The sequence below is a fragment of the Fringilla coelebs genome (assembly GCF_963513975.1).
Source record: "Fringilla coelebs genome assembly, chromosome: 12".
Lineage (NCBI taxonomy): Eukaryota > Metazoa > Chordata > Aves > Passeriformes > Fringillidae > Fringilla > Fringilla coelebs.
Window position 1 is genome coordinate 13,308,559 of NC_140038.1, and position 21,574 is coordinate 13,330,132.

The 21,574-nt window shown below is 36.7% G+C and overlaps 1 protein-coding gene across 2 annotated transcripts in view; it reads left to right on the forward strand.

Annotated features, from left to right (window-relative positions):
- EFL1 (elongation factor like GTPase 1) overlaps positions 1 to 21,574 on the forward strand; it is a 60,757-nt gene that overhangs the window by 18,934 nt on the left and 20,249 nt on the right. For both annotated transcript variants that reach the window (XM_084213783.1, XM_084213784.1), the window contains exon 15: positions 401 to 536. In XM_084213783.1, coding sequence (XP_084069909.1) covers positions 401 to 536 — 136 coding nt within the window. The remainder of the gene's footprint in view (positions 1 to 400; positions 537 to 21,574) is intronic.

The following is a 21,574-nucleotide window of genomic DNA, read 5'->3' on the forward strand; positions in this document are numbered from 1 at the left end:
TGTGAAAGAAAAAGCAATTTTTTTAGGGAAGAGAAGGTCCACAATAGTATTGGGAAAAACTGGTGTTGAATGTTTTGAGATTCTGATCAAAGAAGTTCATTACTTTTGAATTTACTTCAAAACATTTGTGTTTTCAGTGATAATGAAAAGTGAGGTAGAAGTAGCGTACACCAAAAATTTGCCAAAGAAAGCATTATTTTTTATCTTCTTGGTAACATTCATGTGTTTGCCTCAAGTGTGGATTTTTGGGACTGTATGTTGGTTTCTAACATTTGAGCTTTGAGATGAAAATGCTTTGGATTGTATTTTTAAGCTTTGGAATGCAAGGAGGTTTTGTGGGAGAAGGTTTTATCAGAGCTAAGTGATGAATGTCCAAATGCTGGTTTTGTGCTCTGTGTAGCTGTCATCCCAGAGCTCTGCCACTGATGATCTGCCAGCAGTCCCTCACATGACGTGCTGCACTTTGGAGAACCTCTACTTACTTATGGGAAGAGAGCTTGAAGATCTTGAGGAAGTGCCTGCAGGAAATGTTCTGGGTAAGAACTAGGATTTAATTTCCTAGAGCCTGAATCCTTATGTTGTCCAAAATACACTGAAGTTGGTTTAATGTGATTAATAAATATGAAACCTTAAATCCATTAATATTTCTAAGCATGTTGTATGTGCAAAAAGGGAAGGCAGTCTAATTAAATTGGGATTTCTGTACACTTTGAATAGGAGAAAAGTACAGATTGCATTAGCCTGTTATCTTCAGGCTGGATGATTGCCAGGTAAGCATTGCTGCCAGGAATTGCCAAAGGCAGCAGTGAATTTCCATATTTCATAGATTGCAAGGATTATTTATAATATTTTCCCAACAGTGGAAATTCTTTAATGTGACTTTACTAGAGATGTGGATGAATGTAGTTTTATTTATGGGTCTGTTTGAACCCTGGTGCTAAAAATTACTTCTTTTATGGCTGTGGCAATTTTTTCACTTTCTCTATGGACAAAGTTGTAAAAGTCAAGCTAATCATTGAGTTATGCTCTTTTGTGCCAGATTCTGAGCTGCTTTGCTCTAGAATGAGTACTGCCTAATTTTTAGAAATTTATGGTGTATATATGCAGTAAATGAAAAATATGTGTACTCTGTAAGGGTTGAAATACTTTAATTTAGGCATCTAACCATGCTTTGTCTCTTTAATCATGGGTCTAGCATTCAGAACATTAGCAGCTGGTGAACTGCTTTTATTTGGAAGCTTAATATTTTAAAATTCTGAATTTTACCTTACTGTAGTGTGATTCTAGTTGACCATTTGCAGTATAAAAAGAGTGAATGAGTGTGGTTGAGTGTGAGAAAATATATGAAATATACGGTCTGTTTACTTCAAAAAAGGATTAAGAGTTTGGAAAAAAAATAGGGAAACTCATCCCAAAACATTTTACAGTAAAAATGAAAGAATGTGATCTTTGTGAATAGCAAACAGTAAATACTCTTGGAGCTGCCTCCAGCAGAGAAAAATGCATTGTAAGGATTTTGTTATGTCTTCAGTGTTAAGAGCTGGACCAAATTTTAAGAAGGGTTTTTGTAACTGTCAGATTCTACCAAAGTTTGTTGGTAGTCCAGTACTGAAGGCTGCTCTTCAGTGAGGTCTGACTGTTCCATAAAGAAAAGCAGTTTGCTTGAGTACTAAGAGTTCTAAATGGTCATATTTAGAAGAATTCATTAGAATTTTAAGATCAGAATTCACAGGCAATCTTAGCCAGACTATATTTGGTGTTTCATCTTTTATCATCCCATCATTGTAAAGTGATCAAACAAAGCACGTTTTCATTTTTACCTGAAGCATCTAAGCTCAAGTCTGTATGTTGGGTTTTTAAACATAATTTAATTTTAAAGAGGTTTTTTTTTAGACTAAAAATCCTAAATGCCTTTCCTTTATTTCTCCCATTTCCCTGTAAGGCTGCACTGTTAATTTACATCAATTCAGTAAGCTGTTAAATGATTTGGTGATGATTTCTCACACTCAGAAGAATATGCAATGCATTTATATGAAAGGAATGTGTAACAATGGTGATGCAAGACTTTTATTATTCCAGTTAGCAACAGTGATTTCTGTTTGTAAGGCCATTTGTCTTGCAGCTTTAGTGCATACAGCAGTGATTTCTCTCCAGCCATATAAGGAAATTGCTTGTGGATTATCCAGTAAATTAAGGAAGCTTTTCTGAGAGCTCTGTGGTTTCACCCTGTATAATTAAGTTATTGCCATAAGGAATACACAGTTAATCATGACTGCCTATTTCCACTTTAAGCTCATGATATAGATTTTTCAGATTTTTTTTCATCGGTGTTTGGGGGTTTTTGCTATTATTTATTTGTTGTTTCTTACACGGGAGGATCTGCTTGGTTCTAGTCTAAGTGTCCTTTTCATCCTTTATACTGGCTTATGGAAAGGTTTAGTGATCAAAGACAAAGCTTGATACAGAGGTCATTTTACTGAAGATGGGAAGATGTAATCCCTTATTCCTTCTGCTCAATTAAAAGGAGAGTAATATTAACATTTCCTTAAAATACTACTCTCCTTTTAATTGATAAAAATCTGAGATTGCAAAACACCCCAAGCAGAAAGGGCAATGAAGCATAGTGTGTTTGTCTTAGAGACACTAATGCTGGCCTTTGTTTCCATAATATCATCTGTGCAAATAGCAAGCTATTCTAACTGTCCCATGCTCCTTAAAGGCTTGTCCTCCTTTCCTACAGCAAAAATGTATCAGAGGAAGGAGCTTGATGTAGGCAATCATCTGGCTATCCAGAGGTTTTAGCTTCTTTGGTTTAGTGAGTGTTACAGTAGCTTAGGTTCCTGCTGGGACACTTCCCTTGGGAATATCAGTGGCACTGGAGGTTCCTGCTCCATGCAGACCCTCCAGAGGGGGTGGATTTAACAGGAGGTCAGCCCTGGCTGTAGCCTGAAATCCACTGCTCTCTAATTTGATTATCATAGCTGTCCTTGCTGGTGTTTGGTTTCTCTTCTGAAAAGGAAAATTAGAAATGGTTAGTTAGAATACAGTAATTGATTTTGTTTGGATGTTTAATGTAAGGCCTTCTGTTTGCTAAGTAGTGTTAGGTATTGTTGAACAAGCTGATAGAGACTGCATTATCAGTAGAGACTGATAATGCAGGTACATAAATAGAAGAATTAACACTACCATAAACAATTTTTCTTTTTCATTTTTTTTATTAATGAAAGTTGTGGGGAAGCAGCACTTATTAGGTCTTTCCATGAAGGAAAATAATGTGCCTTCTTTACCAGGAGGCAAAACAGTAACTTAAATTGAAACAGTGTTGAAAGCGTCACAAAGGAGATTATTAAATGCAAGTTTTAAATAATTTCAATTGTGTTTCTATGTTGAGAATACTAGTCTAAATTAAAACTCTTTCTCACACCAGTAAGTGTCTTTAACTATTAATAAGTCTGAATTACAGGGAATACAAGAAGATGGGATGGTTGATTTGCTGGTTCCCATGTAAGAATCTCTTCCCTTTATGTATATAAATACATTTATTTATTTGTTTACTTTATTTACTTGCTTGAACCACTCAAAGAAAAAGTACAATTACAGGAAAAGCATCACTTTGCAACAATTGTTGTGAAATTCTTGTGGTTGAAGACTATAAAAAGAACTGAGTGATCCCCAGAGTGACAAAGGAATAATCATGAGGCAGTATGTGAGGAAAAAGTAATTTGGGCTCATAAGTAAAGATTTAACAAGTGCATGCCCTCCAGATGCACAGAATAATAGCTTCTTTTTTTCTCCCTCCTTTTAAAAAATTTTTCTTGTTTCCATCCTATAATTGAAAACAAAATACCTTTTTTGTTCTCTGCAAAAAAAGGGTTGTTGGAGGTAGTGTAAAGAAGTATTTAAAAAAAAAAAAAAGAGGCAGTGGTTTTTTTGTGATCATGTAATGCACAGATTAAGGGCTTAGGATTCTCATGCCATTGAGATATTGATTATCATTTCTTAGAAAGGTGAACAAGTGCTGATGTACAAAAACAACACACATTTGAAAACACTGGTTTAGATACTTGTGTAAATGAATGTGGGATTTTTTTAAATTGACTCAGTCTCATGTTTTTCCTGAATGAATCATTGAAGGATCATTCAGTGATACATTTTTGTTAATTGGAGTAGAGTTTATCTGAAGGCATGTTGTGCATGCACACACTCAAGTTCAGAATGACATGCATCTGAAATGACTGATCTGTGTGCTGCTTTTTATCCACAGCTGACACAATGGACTTGTGTTTGCTAGTGTACAAAACCTAGATTTTTCTTAGAGCTGCCTATACAACTATTGAAGAGCTTTTTGTGTCTTGTTGAATACTGTTAAAAGCAGAGCTTTTCCCTTGCCACTAGATTTGTAGTGCTTTAGTGTAGGGCTCATAGGAGGCTAGATGATTTCCTGAATGTTTTCAAATGCAGTTAGCTATGTGAATATCAAGAGTTCTACCAAATTAAGAGCATTTTGGTTTTTTAACTTACCAAATGACATTGTTAGAAGCAGCAATCTGGAAGTCCCTTCTGTTGCCAGCTCACTGTCAGACTTCCTACATGACACACTGTTGTGTACCTTGGTGTTTCCATTTCTAAAATGCTCGTTTTCCCATACAGTGTTCTTTCATGTTTTACTTATTTATAAAGCACTCATAGGATTCTTGACATGGGAACAATGTGGTGCAGGAAATGTGGGTGATGATGGATTCATTCCTTTGGATTTTTTGGTACCTTTCTGAAGATAGGTGCCATAGAACTGCAGTAGCATGAAGAACTGGTGTGAATGAGTACAGCTAACCTCATTACAAGGTGTCTAACAAGCACTTTTTTCCTTTAGGACTTCATTGAACAATTTAGGAGCTTTTAATAAGCAGCCTCTGTTAAGAGCAAAGAGCAGCTGCAAGCAGCAATGCCATTTTAAAGGCCCAGAATGGCTTTCTAGGCCTGATGCCAGCTAGCAGGCATTGCCACCTTCTGTGAGAGCACTAGGAACAGGCCTGCTGTTCACCAGCCTTGTATTTCTGTGCAAACATTTGGTGGGCTAATTTCACTCTCTGAATCAGTAATGTGATTATTTAAAAAAAAAAATTAAATAAATAAAATCGCCAGCTTGAAGTGATTCCAGCTGCAGGGGCTGTCTCAGCCCAGCCTGCAGTGGTGGCTGAACACAGGAGGGCAGTCTTCCTCCAGAATATTACTGAACTTAGCCCAAAATACTGAATGAAACAAAGAAAACTCAAACCTTTGTCTTCCGTTTTGGAATACTTACAATTTTTATCTCTAACTGCCATCTTATAATGTCTAGAAAATAGCCTTCTAAGGCTAAAAATAGCATTTTAACTTGTTTTTAGTAATTCAGCCCTGTTGAGGAAAAGGTATATAATTGAATAGATTTTGTTGTTGAATGACATTTGATCTCCATGGACTATTGCATTTACCTGACACCATATTATTTATATTATTTTCCTACCCAGTTAGTGTTTTATTATTAGTGAAATTGTTGAAAAAATGGAATATGTTCGATTTGTTTCTTTGAGTTAAAGACATAATAGTTAATCTCTTGCCTGGCCTCTTTCAGAGCTGGAAACTGAAACCATTTTCTTTAACTCTATTTTTGCTGTAGTGGGTTTAGTCCCTTTGCACTTCCTGCTCTTAGCTTTTCTAACAAGGCAGGCTGAGAAATTTGTATTGCTTAGAGGGCAACATAACATGACATAGTGCACAGCTAATGAACTAGCACCAAATGAAATTAGAAGTGTATTTTGCTGATCATCTGCTGAGATTCCTTTGCCCTGTTTGCTTTACCATTTCATATGGGTTATTTTGAGGGCTTTGACTTGACAAACTTTATTACGAAAGAAATAAGTGATTCATTACCTTGTTTTCAAATCAATATCAAGATATCACTTGAGAAGAAAAAAATATGCCATGTCTTAGGTCAGAGTTACAGCACTGACGTGTCTTTATTAACTCTGCTAAATTTTTTTTTGGGAGCATCCTTTGAATGGTTAATAGTTTCCTTATAAAGCCCTTTTTGTTAAGTGGTTTTTTGGTGGGTCTTTTTGGTGGTTTTTTTTTTTTTTTTTCCATAATTTAAATTGCTTTTTGAGTATCTGTATTTTTTCTGGTTTTCTGACTGAAGCTTATTAAGGCTATAAAAGGAAATCATAAGTGTAGTAATCCTTTCTGAGGAGAAACACTTCTAAATTCTCTAGTGCTTCTGGAATGTTCTCTGCTCTAATTTTCAGGAGTTGATTATGAGATCTTACAAATGTTTTTAGTCTTGCCACTAAAATGGAAGGGGTTTTTAAATCACAGTTTAAAATTTGAACTGTATAAGACTATTTAAGCTAAAGTCATAATACATTCATCTGTAACAATGCCTGTAAATTTGCTCTTGACCCCTGCTGGAATCTGATGTCAAAATAATGCAAATTATTAAGTTTTTGAGGAAAGGGGAGAATGCAATGAAATATTCTATGTCAGTTTTATAGCAACTTTGAATTTTTATAATCTGTAAAAACTGAGCTTTTGTGTAAATGGAAATTAGATTTCTATATAATTTCTCAAATGTGAGGCAAGCACTCCTGATTCTTTGGGGTTTGTATGCAGACAGTTACTTGCTGCTGCTTGAGGTTTCCCAAATAATACCAGAAGGAGAACTGCCCAGACTTGTCAGTGTTGGTTGTTGCTGCTTGTGTGCCTGTGGGCAGCAGTGGGGCTAACAAGAACCGAGACAATTTCATAGCACTGCTGCTTGAAGGAGCTCAGAGCACAGCAGCAGGCACTTGCAGTTCCTTAATATAAACATCTAGAAATAGAGTGGGCACAGGCTCTGAGGTGCAGTCTGTTTATCACCCCAGAGTTTGCTGCAAAAATAAATGATTCTTGGTCATGAGACTTCAAATTTGTCCAGTGCCTGTTACCACACTGCTCTTCATTGTTCAGAATTCAGGGCCAGTGGTAGAGGGGCCTGACTCCTCTTGTGTCAGAGTGGACAATTGACCCCTGTAGTCACTGCCCCTGGGCAGGTGTTACTCAGCCTTTCAGTAGCTAACTGTGGCTTTAGGTCACAGGTACTACCTGGTTTATCTCCAAAATCTCCAAATCTTCTCTGAGTGGTTGGGTGGGTGTAATTTTGCAAGTCTCTTTAAAATGAAAAGACAGGGATTTCCCCCAGTATTTCACACCTTACTGTCTTTAAGTCAGCATCAGTGTACTATTTTCAGTCTCTTCCTCTGTGAAAGTGCGTGTAAAAATAAAGGGAGAACAGTTATCTGCAGAAATATCCATATTTATTACTTGGCTAATGAACCTCTTTTCCAATACTGTATGAAGAGAAGAGGTTACAGTAGTTAATGTAAATTATCATCAGTGTAAAGTGGTAAGAGAAATCTTAAGGTGAAGTTTTGAGATTATTTGCTCAGCTCACATCTGCAGTGTTGCATTTGGGATTTTTTACAGCACACTGAGATACGTCAGTGATCATTTAGGGAAATGACCTCATGTTTTCATTTGAAGAGCCTGAATGCTATGCCCCTTAGTCTGCTTATAAAAATTGCTTGGAGTGTGCTTTTTTTCTTTGGTGTGTTGTATTTCTTTAAAGCCAGTATCCTCTTGAAAACTAGAATGTCAGCATTTTTTAGTAGGTGTCTGTAGTGTAGCTGTTTGCTCCCTCCTTTCCTCTGATGTGGTTCTAAGGGAAACCATCTAACTAGCCTTGATTGGTGGAATATCTCTAAAGAGACTTTAGTATCCATTACTAAATGAGGAATTATAATAGAGGAGCCACAGTGACTTCAGTTTTGTTCTCAATGTTAATAGCATTCCATTTCTAAGAAAATCCTGCCTGTTAGTGCAGCTATGAAATGCTGCATCAGGAGTGGGAAACACCAGTTTGGGACATCAGGGCATTAGAGCCAATGTCTGAATAATTCAGCACACAGGCCTCACTTGAGGAGTCAGTGCTTGAGACTCAGTTTTTAACAGAGGTGTAAATTATCTGATTTAATTTAGACTACATAATTGAAACTTTTATCCCCATGTACAAAATGGCATTAGGCTTTTCTTCCTTCTGAATTAAATATGCTAGAGAATTGCCTTTCCAGAAGTTGTTACTGTAGAGCTGAAACTTTCAGAAAGCTGTTTTGAAGGAACATTTCCTTTATTTAATGTCACCGTGAGTTTTCTAAAATTCAGACAGAGCATTCAGTGTCATTTCAGAAATAGGTGCAAAATAATTGCTTTAAGCACAAATGGGTTTGAAAATACATGCCTTTCTGCATGTAAATTCATGTATAGTCATTCAGACATGAAAAAGACACCATCAATCAAATCTCTTTAGGAATGTGTCCAATTACCAATGCAGAAAAGAAGTTCTATACTAAAAGGATTTGGAGTTTTGCAGTGTTATTTGTGGAAAATACATCTTTCTTGCTGCTGTGATGGTGTACATGAATCAAATCCTGACATCTTTGAAAAGATGTGTGTACTTTTAATCATCTGGCTATTCCTTTCTCTGTTTTTGGCAGATAAAGTTCAATTTCCATCAGATGGAAATTGATTGCACAGGTAGTCAATTCATGTTCTAAAAGGTAGTTGTGAAATGTAGATATTAGTCAGTGTCAAGTGATAGTATACTTGGGGGCAGGTAACTAAATAAAATTATAGCTGGAACACTGCCTTGTAGGTGTCATTTAGGCTGGACTTTTACTCAAGTGTGCAGTTGCAAAGGTACAGAAGGCTGTAAAAAGTGACCTTAAATCATAAAGTTATCCATGTGGATAATGTGCTTTCTGTAACAGAGATGTATTCCACATGTGTGTGCACCTCTGTTGCTAACACAGCTTCTCTCTTGCCAGGTCTCAAATACTGTCCTGCTTCTTTATTCTTTGCAGTCTCAAGCAGTGTGCTTTTCCCAACACAACCTAAATAACTCAAATAATTGTACTAATGATAGAAAATATTCTCATTCCTGGTGTTTGTACTGCTGAAATTTACCATGTGTAACACTTTGGGTGGGGGAGGAGAAGCTTGGATCTAGAAATTAGTTCAGTTGTCTCAAAATGTTATCCTCTGTGTGCCCTGAAGTGATGGATAAATAAACGTGGTTTTTCTAGGCAGTGTAGGCTTTGGTAGTTACATCTAGTTTGTCACTACTTTTGCCTGGTTATTCACTTCTGAGTATTTTCTTTTAAATCTTTCCTTTTTCACCTTTAGTACACCAGGAGGTTGCTCTCTGTGTATGTGTTTAGCAATAAAAGATTTACAGTTCTCTTGAATATCTAATCTCTGTTTCTGTATAAAATCTTTTCTAAGGTTCTGTAAATTTGAAACTCTTTTACGTGCATTTGACTAAGGCTTTTTCCCATCTTTATACTTTAAACAAGTGTCCTTTGAACAAAACTGTTCTAAAGAACAAATTTTGTGGTTTTCTGTTTTTCACTGTTTCAGTTTCTTGAAGCATATGTACAACTCTCTGATAAGGATTATATTTTAATTTGTATAGTAAATATCTCAATATTCAGGGCATCTGAGTTATGATGATTCCTTTACAAATTAGGGTAATTAGAGAATTGTTGTGTTCTTTTCCATGTTTCTTTGCAAGAATTGCCTATAGGAACCAGTTATCTTGTTTTAATCTTAAACTGTTTTCTTACTCCCATTTAATGTGAAGCCAGAGGGCACTGTTTTTCATACAATACAAAAAGTTCTGCTATTTCAACTTTGGATGAAGGTCTCATATGGATTCACAGTACTGTCAGTGTAGTGGAAACTCTGGATTATAGTTTTTAATGTATATTTCTTCATGCAGAAAATCTACAAGTGTTTTGACTCTAAATTAAATTAATCTCACCGAGTAGCCCGAGAGCCAAAAATCTGCAATCAGCATGGTTCCTACTTATTAACTCCACTTGGAAATGTACAGGTTCCAGAGGCAGTCTAGTGTTAAGTAAAGTCACTGCCGTGAAAACGTTTTGTTCAGCCTCTTTTTTCTGACACTTTCTTTGTCCTGAGAAAAGCTACTGTTTTATGGAAAAGGAGCTTCTCTCTGAATGTTTCTTTAACTTTCATGGCTACACTAATTGCCTTCTGCTCAGAGTAATAGCCCGACTGTAGAAATTAGGCTGGACCTCCCTCAGCTGTTTTTGGAGTGTTAACATGGCTCTGAAATTGACCCTTTTCCCCTAAGCTCCCCAGCCCAAATCTCACCGTTAACCTCTTGTTTTCCCTTTCTATTCCACCTTTCTCTCTGTATTTCTGTTATTCTACCTCTGCCTTTAATTTGTATTACCTTAGTTACCCATGTCAATAAAGTAAGGCTTTATGAGAATATTTTAGTTAACCACAGCCTAAGCAAACGAAAACTCTTCTTTTAACTGGCATTGTTTATGCAAAACCACTAATCTGTGAGGGCAATTTACTTGAATGTGTTCTAAATTCCTGGAGCACTTCCTAACGTGAAGTGTTAAGGGGAGAGGAGCAGGATTCCTGCTTCCCCACCTGGTGTGAAGTGTTCCTCTTACTGTGTGGTAGCCCTGGTGCCTGTAATACACAGCATCCTTACAATAAAGAAATAAATCCCATCTGTGGCTGTGAAATGCTTCTACTTTTACATTTAGACTAGCCACAGAAGCCTTCATTTATTCCTTTGGATGTTTCTGCTCTGCTTCCATCGTCGGTTGTACCCAGAGCTTCTTCAAGGAGTTCAGAGAAAGCAGTGAGGGGTTGCACTGAGGGCAGGGGAGTCGGAGTGGGGAAGACCAGTTTGGAGTCATTTCTGCACATAACCCCACTGAAGGCACATGATTCACAGAGAATCACAAACAGCAAGGTTCAAAAGTCAAGAGACTGTTAACAAAGGCTGTGTTTCAATGACTTATTTTCTAAATATTATCCCAGATTTGGATGTTGTTGGTGTCTCAGCTGCAATTGCAGAAGTGTTGTGAGGGTTGTTTGGCCTGTGTCAGGCTGTGAGTCATGGAGCTGGCTTTGTCTGGGCTGTGAACTGTGGGGGGGGACTTAAGGCACAGCTATATTTAGGATTATCAACTGATGTCAAACTGTGGAGCACTGCTAAACAACACTGTTAAAGGGGCAGCACTGGATAGTTTAGGCTCAAAGTTTAGATAGTTGATATTTACTGGAAGTAATCTGCAAACCAAACAATGTAAGTTTCAACTCCATTTGTATTTAGCCAGTAAAAACTATTGTAATTTCATGGACAAAATGGTATGATTTCAAAAGAGCAAGCCTAGTTTTACATGTTTCAGAATCTGAATGGGTAAGAACATTATGTATAAAGAATTGTTAAATTCTAGTCATAGACAAGAAATAATGTTCGAAGAGCTGGTAACATTGAGTTTATGTCTTAAGATGCAGAGCACCTGCTCACCCTACTTGATTGTATTTGAAATTCTGCCATTAATGCCTGGGACCAAATTTAGATATCTTTTACATCTAATTAAGACTAAAAGAAGTAGGGTTCTTCTCTAAACTTTCTTGTTCCTTACTACCTAATTCTTTCCAGTGAGGTGTGTTATGTATAGGAGCTAAATTCAAGAGTGATTTTTAAAAATTAGGAGTTCCGCTTTCCAAGGCTGCTCCTCTGTCATGACTGTCATGGACATAGCTAATGTTTTTTTGTGGGGTTTTACATTTGCTAGCCTTCCTTTTGCATGCATGTTTTGGTAGATAATCCACCTAATTTGGTGGAGAGAATTTTATATTGAAATCTTTGCTTCTGGTCCTTGTCTGTGTGAAAACAGTGAGATTGCAGTAGGAAGACTGCAGGGAGTGTAAGGACCCCAGCTGTGATGTGAGTCAAAGTTTTTCTGACAGAATAGAGGTAATTTCTGTCATCCCAATAAATTTGAAGTTGGGAAGTTTTTCTAAAACTCTTGATGTTGGTTTAAGTACGCTTATTATTGACTTGAATGTAGCCAGATCTGTGCTGAGACAATGTACTGGTGGAAAAATAGAAAAACTCCACACTGAGTGTGTCAGTTTTACAGTTGTTTAAGTTAATGTATGAGACATTAGTCAGTCTATCTGTTACTGACATTTTAAGCTTCAATGAAATGGCAGCTTTGATACAAGTCTGTTTCAGTGACTAACTGCATTTCTGAAACATAATATTGAGCAACTAATACTCATCCAAAGGCTTGATGTTTTCCAAGTGTCATATGTTAAGATTTGTACAATACTGAGGTATTGGGTCACCAACTGGTGTGAGCTGCGTGGCTGTGAACCCATTACTGTAAATGAAAATGCAACCTGCTGGTAGTTCTTGTTCCATCAGTTACTGCACTTACACAAAGACATTCATGCCCATTCCTTACTCTTTAGCCTGCTGGAGCTGATGAGGACCAGGCAGTTGAAAGCACAAACGATTGAGAAGCTCTCCAAATGGGATGTAAAATGTCTGGAATCCTGATGGGTATATTTTTTTGGAGCTTTTGCACAAAAGAATAATTGGTTTGTGATGTTCAAAAAGAAAGTTCTCTGAGCAGTGTTACTAGCAAAGCCTGGATTCCTGTGGACTGATCTCCTTAAAATCCTCAGCTCCCCTCTCTGCTGCAGTTGTGTCCCAGTTGGCCGCCGGGCTGCGCGTGCTGGTCCCAGGCAGCTGCTCCAGGCGGGACGTACAATGATCGTGTTTTGCCTTCAGTGAGATCACCAATTTTGGTCTCCCTTCAGTACTTAGCCAATGATTTTACATAACTTGTGGAAACTTAATTACACCTGAACCCTCTGCTCTCTCTCACTGGTGAACTTAGTGAAAGTTGACAACATGTTTGAAAGTTGTTGAGGGGAGCATGTGTGATTACAGGAGTTGCGTTTACTTTGGAAATGGGACTAAAAACATGATCCATTTTTAACAGATTCTTTTGTGTCCACAGTGCCATCAGGAAGTATGACATACTGTGTTGAAAGCCTTGCCTCTAAACCAAAAAGAGTCATTTCAGTGCTCAGGCATTTTTAGCAGAAATGCCTCTCATTTTTAGTAAAAAAGGTTTATCTCTCTGGAACTGTTCCAAAGCATTTAAAGCTGACACAGAGCAGTGGCAAATGGCCACCACGTTTCTTCTGTTCAGAAAAGCAGCTGACTTTTTTTTTTTTTTTCTCTGTGTGTTTTAAGGTTTTGCTTTGTCTTGAAGCCGCGGCCGAGCCACTGCTGTTGCCTGTGGGTGACACTGGATACCTCATCTGTGGGCTCTGCTGCTTAGGCAGCACAGTGTCAGCCAGCCTGAACTTTTTTCACAGCCTAGAGGTGTTAAACTGCTCCCTCTAACATAGATGGGAAAGAGGGAAAAGGTCTCTCAACTAGTTTTTGGAGATGCTGATTGCTTAACCTGGTGTTGTGGTTGGTGTCATCATGCCATTGGGGTTTCACTAGATTTAATATGTTGAGTTTCCTGTTCTTGGACAATGTCAGGAGCAGCCTCTTAATGCTTTGATAGTTGGGGGAGTGCAAAATTGCTTTTTATTGGATGAGTTTTACTCTGTTTAGTTAGTATCTGACAAATGCTGGTGCTGGGGAGCCAGAAGTGGGGACAGGCTTGGTGTTGTAGGGCACAGCTGGCTGTGGGTCATCCCAGCTGTATTTGGGATGGTGTTCTCAGACTGCCTTTTGGGGTGGGCTCTCTTTTCCTTCTATCCTTGAATGCAAATGAATTGATCAGTGACTGGTGATATTCCTGTAAAAAAGGGAATTAAACCAGGGTTTTCCAGATGTGGTGGTGTTAAAGCTCCAAGCTCCCTCCCTGGTATCTTTTGTCACTGTGAGGCTCCTGCCTGTTTGTAGCAAATGAACACAGCAGTGTTGGGGATGTTCTCAATGCATATAGACTCATGTGATGTAAATAAAATTAAATCTTATTAGTTATTTTGTTGGGGTTTGGGTTTTTTAGCAACAAGGCAGTAAAAATCAAGATTAGTTCTATTTAATATCTTAATTTTAAAATAGAGGAATGTTTTAAAGCTCAGTTTAATAATGTGTTCCTCTGCACTAGTCCTAAGAATTCTCATACCTTAGGAATGATCTCTATTTCTTTCCTTTTTTTTTCTTGTCCTAGAGCTAATGGAAGTTAATATGTTGCAATATTTTAGGATGTCAAAATTATGCAGACTGCAAATTACAGTAATAACTCTCGATGATACATTAACTGAACTAATCAGAAATTAGGGCGAAAATTACAGTCTTCTTTCCTTTGGGGGAAAAAGGTTTGGAGGGATAGGGAGGATAAATAGCATTCCTAAACTTTTAAGGTTTTTTTACATTTTAAATATACTTGATTTTGGTATGCTTAGTTTACTCAGACTGACAGTGCTACTTAAGGTGAAGCTGACTTTTAAAATCCATTATTTAAATAAAATTTTGTGGAAAAATCAGAATTATTTTCAATCTGAAGTCGGTATTAATGGCCCCGTAACGGGTTTTCATGTGGCAGCAACTTTTTTCATTCTTATTTTACAATTTGAATGCGTTTTCTGTTTATTTTTTAATTAGTTTAGCTATTAAAGTGGAGCCTGTGATAAATAACTCATTATCAATAACTTTCTAGGCTGCTGATATAACAAGTGTATTTAAGACATTTCTGTTCCTTCTGATGCCATCTGTTTTACACCCGTTATGTCAAATAGTCCAAATCTGAGTCATTTGCAAGGTGCTTTATTTAATTAGAATCCTTCTGATTAATTATTTCCCAAAATATTATTGCTTGTGTAAATACAAATGAGCTACTTAAAGGTTTCTTTTAGCTTGCAGTGAAATGTTATATTCTTCTTTATCCATCTTGAAAATTACTGTATTTAAAGTAAACATCAATTTCTGTATAATGCAGGCTGAAGCAGTCCATTATTCATGGTGCTTTGGAAGACTCTAAGCCATATTTCCCAAGGCAGCAAGATCAGGCAGCATAAATCACTTACAGACAGATGTGTTGGGGGTGGGGAGGCTGCCTTTAAAAGAGAGCATTAGGCATTGGGTCAGGTCTTGGAAAATTGAATTTTAATTAGTTATTGCATGTCTTACAAGTTAACAGGATAAATGGTCAATGGCTCAGGCATTTCCCACAGGAGATTGGACACATTTGGTAGTCAGTGTGCTGCTTTCCCTGTGCTATCTGGACTGTCCTCGTAACTGGTTAGTCTGTATTTGCATTTATCTGATGTATTGGATGATAAAGGCCTTATGTTCTTTCTTTAGGTAATGAAATATAAATCACATGTATTGGGATTCTGCAGTTAAACATAAATCAGCACATGGGTGGACAAAGTTTAATGAGCTTTTGAACTAAGTGCCATTGTCCTTTGTAATTGACACTTCTAGTAGTAGATTCTAAATTCGCTGTGTACCTGGGATATGTAGTGCAAAATTTGTAGGAATATATTCATGTAGCTTTTCCTAGGCAAAAATGACAAAACTTCGAAGAGTTCTACAGATTAAAATTAATTCTTTGCTAGATGAGTGCCTGAAGGCTTAATTAATTTTAACATCTTATAATTGATTCCGGGAAGTAGCAGATGTTAGTTATATTTTACAATCTTCTTAAATCTACTGTTTAAGAAAACAGTATATACATGAAGTCTGCCCATTTTCAGGAGGCATTACTAAAACTGAATAAAGCCTAAAATGGCATTTGCTCTTTGGGTGGTTTGTAGACTATGCTGTAACTAGTCTGATTTATGAAGAAATCAGTTGATGTTATTGATCTATTAGTTGAGATTAGTTATTTTGCTGTTACAGGAAGCATTTGATCAAGAAATTAGAAAAAATTAAGTCTTCTATTGTGCTGAAACCCCTCAATGAATTTTAGATCTTTGTTCATTTGCATGTTGCTTCTACTACTCTCATAAAAATAGTAAAATATTGTATGGGAGTTTTTGTGTTCCCATTGTCAGCTTAGAAATAAATATTGAACTTTGCTACATGTTCAAGTGGAAAGGCTTTGCCTCCATCTCCTGCTTTTAGTGTTAAGCACTTTTCATGCTCAGTCAGATAGAGCACAAGTGATTCCATGCTTCCCTTCCCAGCCTCAGGCTGCTGCCTCCTTCTCCTCCGCCTTCTGAACATCCATACCTTTCAGTGTAGGTGAAATATTAAACAAAAACATTGAAATAAATTGAGAAGTGATTGTTTTGAGTAATACTTCTGATATCTGTTCTCTTCATGATCCTGTAACACGTGGTCCTCTTTTAATAGATTTCTGGAACTGAGTATATGTGCACAGCTAACGTTTTGATGGTGGTCCTGCAAAAGATTGTTGTACTTTTTTCTAATGTAACTAGCCAGAGAAGTTGGTTTTTAAGAACTTTGTTTCCTTTTGAAGTGTAAAATAGAAATATCAAATGTGTCTTTGCTAGATGACTGCTGGAGATTTGTCTTTTTCTTCTGCTAGCTTGAGGGAAGAAATTTGGATCTTCTGGTATATGTTCCTTTTTCAAACTTAGTTATTCATATTTAGCCTAAGTCTGAAGTATTTTACCAAAGTCTGCAATGTTTTGTTGAGTTTTGTTGATGGATGAGGGTGTTGTTGTTGTGGTTTTGGTGTTTTAATTTTTTTTTGCTTAATAGTTTTCTCATTTTACCAGTAGAAACCAGCAGTGGATGGCCAGCATGTGTGAACATGCAGGGAGGCCTCCAGAGCTGCAACTGAAACATTTCTCATCTTCACAGAAAGATACACAGAGTCTTCAGAGAGAGTAGCTATGTTGACTTGAAGACTTCCTTTTTTCTTAGAGGATTGCTGGGCAACTTTTTTCCCTGCAGAGAATGCTTCATAGGAATTCAGCTGATCTGTTTTCCAATACAGCATGCAATTTCAACTGTTTATTTATAAAAGCACATTTACTATTACTAAATAAAAACCCTCAAAACAAATCAGTGTTTCAAAAGACTTGTAGATTACCAAAGTAAATATGTTGAACAACTATTCCTAAATTCCATGTGTTTGGGACAGCAACCATTCTCAACTGGTGCTGAAGTTCTGGTAGGAATTTTTTTTTTAAATTAAGTAAATTCAGATGTTTTGCTGTCGGGTCAAATTAAAATAATCTATTTAAAGTAATTATAAATCTAAAATTTGGTTTGTGTTTCAGAAAGCTTGCAGAGTTTTGTATGGCACTAAATACTTCCCACATGCAGTAGTGGAAGCATTAATTTGACATACAGGTTGCAGCTGAAGTGAGCTCCAGTGCCTGTGTGGTCACATTGCACAGAGATCTGTCCACATATTTACTGTTCTTCACGATTGCTGCTTTCAAGTGATGTCAAGTTGAGCTGGTGTGTGGAAAGGAACTTTAATGTGTGGGCTAAGGCAAAATATATTGCATATATATTGCTAAGGACAGCTACTGACCATTTTCGAAAACCACAAAAGGTGCTGTTCAGTGCCTTTATCAAGAATGCTTTACAGTTAAAAGGTTAAAGTAGTTTTAATTGGAGGAAAGATTTTTTTTCCTTTTTTCTTTTTTTTTTCCCTGTGGAGCTACAAGTGCATTGATTTCATAATACATAAAGATGGATGCAGATCTAAGTACAGATCTAAGTACAAAATTCCTAGGTTTGTGTGCTAAAATGACACTTAAACATAAATGTTGAAAAATTGGGATCATTTTCTTCAGTCTAAGCTCCAAAAATTAGTATGCCATGATAAATGAAACAATTCTGTACCGTAAGAAAAACATGATTATTTGAAATGCTTTCATCTTCTGTAGTTATTGGTCTCATTAAGCAGCTTAAGGAAATCAATATTTTATCTTGACTACAACAGTTTGTAAATCCAGAATCTAGTTTTGGAATGTTAACAGATTTTGGTTTAATTCTGTTTCCTTTAAAGTAAATTTGTATTTTAGCAAGCAAATTTCTGACTCAGCTTTGATGTCAGCTTTGTCACACAGACTGATTGCAGGTAGCTCTCAGGCCATTCACTGCAACATTTTAAAGATATTACTGTTTAGTGTAAAGGATATTTTTTACAGTTTCCTTGAAATTGTTCACAGTCTCATCTGAAGAAGTATAGGAATGTTCATAATTAGAATTGTAACTCAATCAACACTTAGGGAAATGTGTGTTATCATGCAGTCTAAGGGCCCAATGAAATAGATGGTATTTTTTCCCAAAGATACTCAGCAGAAGATAAATGAGGCTGGTTTACTCATTATGTGTGTTTGCAATCCCTCTAGAAGCTATAATCTAGTAATGGGACGTTTTAGTGGAACGTGCTGTTAGAGTGTATTCTTGCTCTCCTTGCAGCTCTGAAAGCAGACAGCTTTGTTCTCTGAACTGCTGTTTTTTTCCTGAAAGAACTCAGTGGGGTGCTCCAGCACTGTTTCATCTTTCACTTCCTGAGGATTCAGTACTAAAGTACTGAGTTGCTTCTTGTGTCCAAAGCTGCTTATTGCATTCAGTGTCTTACCACAATTGTGCCCCTTGGGAAGAGGGAGTTTTGTTGTAGCATTATTTGTAATATGAGTTTTCTCTCATGCGATCAGAAAGTTAGGCTCAATTTCCCTTCAACTGCTGTGAACTGAAAAGTAAAATTTCATAATAAAATTACACCTGAACACTTTGGTACTGAGAAGCTGAATTCATGTTAATCTCCAGTGCATACTCAGGTAGAACTTGTGTTTTTGAAACTCAGGAAGGAGCTGGGGCAAATGGTTCTACAATCTGTTGGATACTGGTGATTTTTAGAGATTCAGCTCAAGGAAAAAAAAATGGGAAAGCGGAAAAAGAAAATGTTTAATTAACTTTTCTGTAAACTGATTGGAACTGAGAGCAGCTGAAACCATGCACATACCTTACAATATTCTTTTTTCCATACAAACAATTTCACTTGCCTAGAAACAAGTAAGAACTGAGGGGGAAGTGCACAATTAGAGTTGAGAAGAGGAGGCTCACCAGCAATCTGTGCTAACATGTGGTGTGTATTATGGAAAAAGTTGATGAAATCTCAACTAGAATGTGGTCTGTGTCTTGACTTACATTCCCCTCTCTTCTAGAAACAGTTTCTAATATAGAAAGGTCAAATTTTGCCCTTAGATGTCTCTCTGCAGTGCCCACGAGACACAAGAGAAACATGCTTAAAATCTGAGGTGATAAATGTATAATGCAAGTTATTCTTTAGCCATCGTAGTTACTTGTCCCTGCAGTTACAGTCATATCGTCTCTGTGATTAGTAAAACCTTTTAAGATTCCTCAAATGTAAAAGCCATACTATTGCAACTGAGTTTAATCCTACCAAATGCCACTTTTGCTTTCCAAAATCCCCCTCCTTTCCTTTTTTTTTTTTTTTTTTTAATTAGGGACTGAAAGGCTGGAGGCTGATGCTTAAAGTTTATCTGGCTACAGTGAACCAATGTTAGTCACCCAATAGGTAACAGTGTGCTAATGGTATAATGTTTTGTAGTCTTCATCTAGATACTGGGAGATGGAAAATTATTTGCATAGATTTGGGGAAGAATGATGATTGATATGGAAGCATTTTCCTTGATTTTTTTAATTTTAATATTCTTTGGCAAATATAGTTTGTTCTTCTGTTTTGGTTGACCTTTGGACTATTTACTTCAAGAATGAGCTGGAAACATCTAGAGCCAATCATACTTTTAAGGTGGATTTGTGAATTTGTTTTCTCATACATATTTTTAAAATCACCTTTTAAAGATGTTTCTTTTAAAATGCCTCTCACAGGGCACAATAAAAGTATTCATATTACTGCTCAAAAAAATTATAGAGATGTCATTGTGTTTACAATCCCGTTGAAACAACAGGCAGATGCTCACTTTGAGATTTCAGATTGTGTAGATTTACAGAAGTTTGCCTCACACCTACATAATTCACATGAATTATGGAGGAGCTTGCATGGTCTTCACTGTTCCATAGAGAAGTGTATGGAGCATTTAAACCAGGAGGCTTTACATGTTGTAAGGTCCTAATCTTTCTAAGGAGGTATCATTGATAAGAAATGATAGATTTCAGTGAGACAGAGCCTTACTGGGAAGATTAACATCAGCTCTCTGCTTTACTTAGTTCCTTATGGTGTTAGTCCAAAGCCTGACAAGTCTCCATTCCAGAGCAGCCCGGGATTCCTGAGTGGTGATATCATCAGTGAGAGAAGATATAGATCGACTGAACTAATGTGCTGAGGCTAGTAACAATGTGGCAGAAGTTAAAATTTAAACAGCTTTCATTCTTCTTTGTTTGATTTTTCACACTGCAAACTAAACTATTCCCTTATCTGATTGAAAAACTTTAGCGTGGTGTTGGTGTCTGCCTCATTTTTTTTCAACTTGAAAGAACGTTAAATGCCTAAATCTTTCTACATCAAGAGCAACTAATTACAGATACCTTGAAGTTGATCTTTTATGTGTTCAGATCTTTATGGCTGAATTGAGCTGGCAAAGCATACTTTAAAGGCAGCAAAATTATTGTGTAAGGTGTAGTGGTTACCAGCAAGACATAGAAGTGAAAAGTAAATTGAGACTTGTCTGAAAACTCCTACTCCTTTTGAAAATTTCAGTCATGATGTTCTTGTCTCTTTTTACCATTTAGCTTCTATCATATGCTAATATCTGGTGATACAGGCAGGTATATACTTGATTTATTATTCTTATCTTCTAGGGCAAGTCAGAGAAGGGACTAAATGAAATAAGAACCTTTGTAAATCTTATATTTCACCACCTCTGTAATAATTCTCCCTGAACCATCATTTGGTCCACTTTTAAAAGCACCAACCACCAGCCTCTGAAGGTCTTACTTACCATTATCTCACAGGCTTTTTTTCAGGCTTAATTTTTGAGTGATCTTTCTGAGACCTTTCAAGTAGCATATGGATACATATCTGAGATCTGTGATCTCAAGTAGTGTGTGCAAATTTCAGTGGTCTGGATTTATGTATCATCATAATTAGTGGAATTCTTCCATTGATGACATGTGGTGCTATGGAATTAGTTATGTTACCTCTTCCTCTAAAATTATTCAGAAAACACATTAGCAGTTACTCAGTAATCACGCTGTGCAAAAAGAGTATCCAAAAATCTTTATAGATTTTTTTCAACATTTGTTAATAAGAATTTTTAAATTAAATAGATTCAACATGGCTGGACAAAGTTCTCTGCTAGCTCACACACTTCAGCAAATAAAACACTCAGGTTGTAAGCCTAACAGATTTTCATGAAAACTGACAGTTTTTTATTTTTAGTGTACTACTGGTGCCAGACACTTATATTTCATGTATTTTTGCCTTCAAATATGAAACAGAAGAGCAAAAAGCTTCAATTTTTCTTTATGACAATAAAAGTACAGGAACGTGTTAAGAAAGAGTGAGTCTATCTGAAGTAAGATTTGGTAACTTCATTTCTCTGGTTCACATTACACTGTGCAAAGAAGCTGTTCACCTCCCATTCTAAATCATGTTCATTTTACCAGCTGGAGAAGATCAGAATAAAATGGACCCATCCCTTTTCTCAGTCCCTGGTGGTGATGATGATCCAGCATTTGTTTTTCATTCAAACCACATGTTGAATAAGTGAAGAA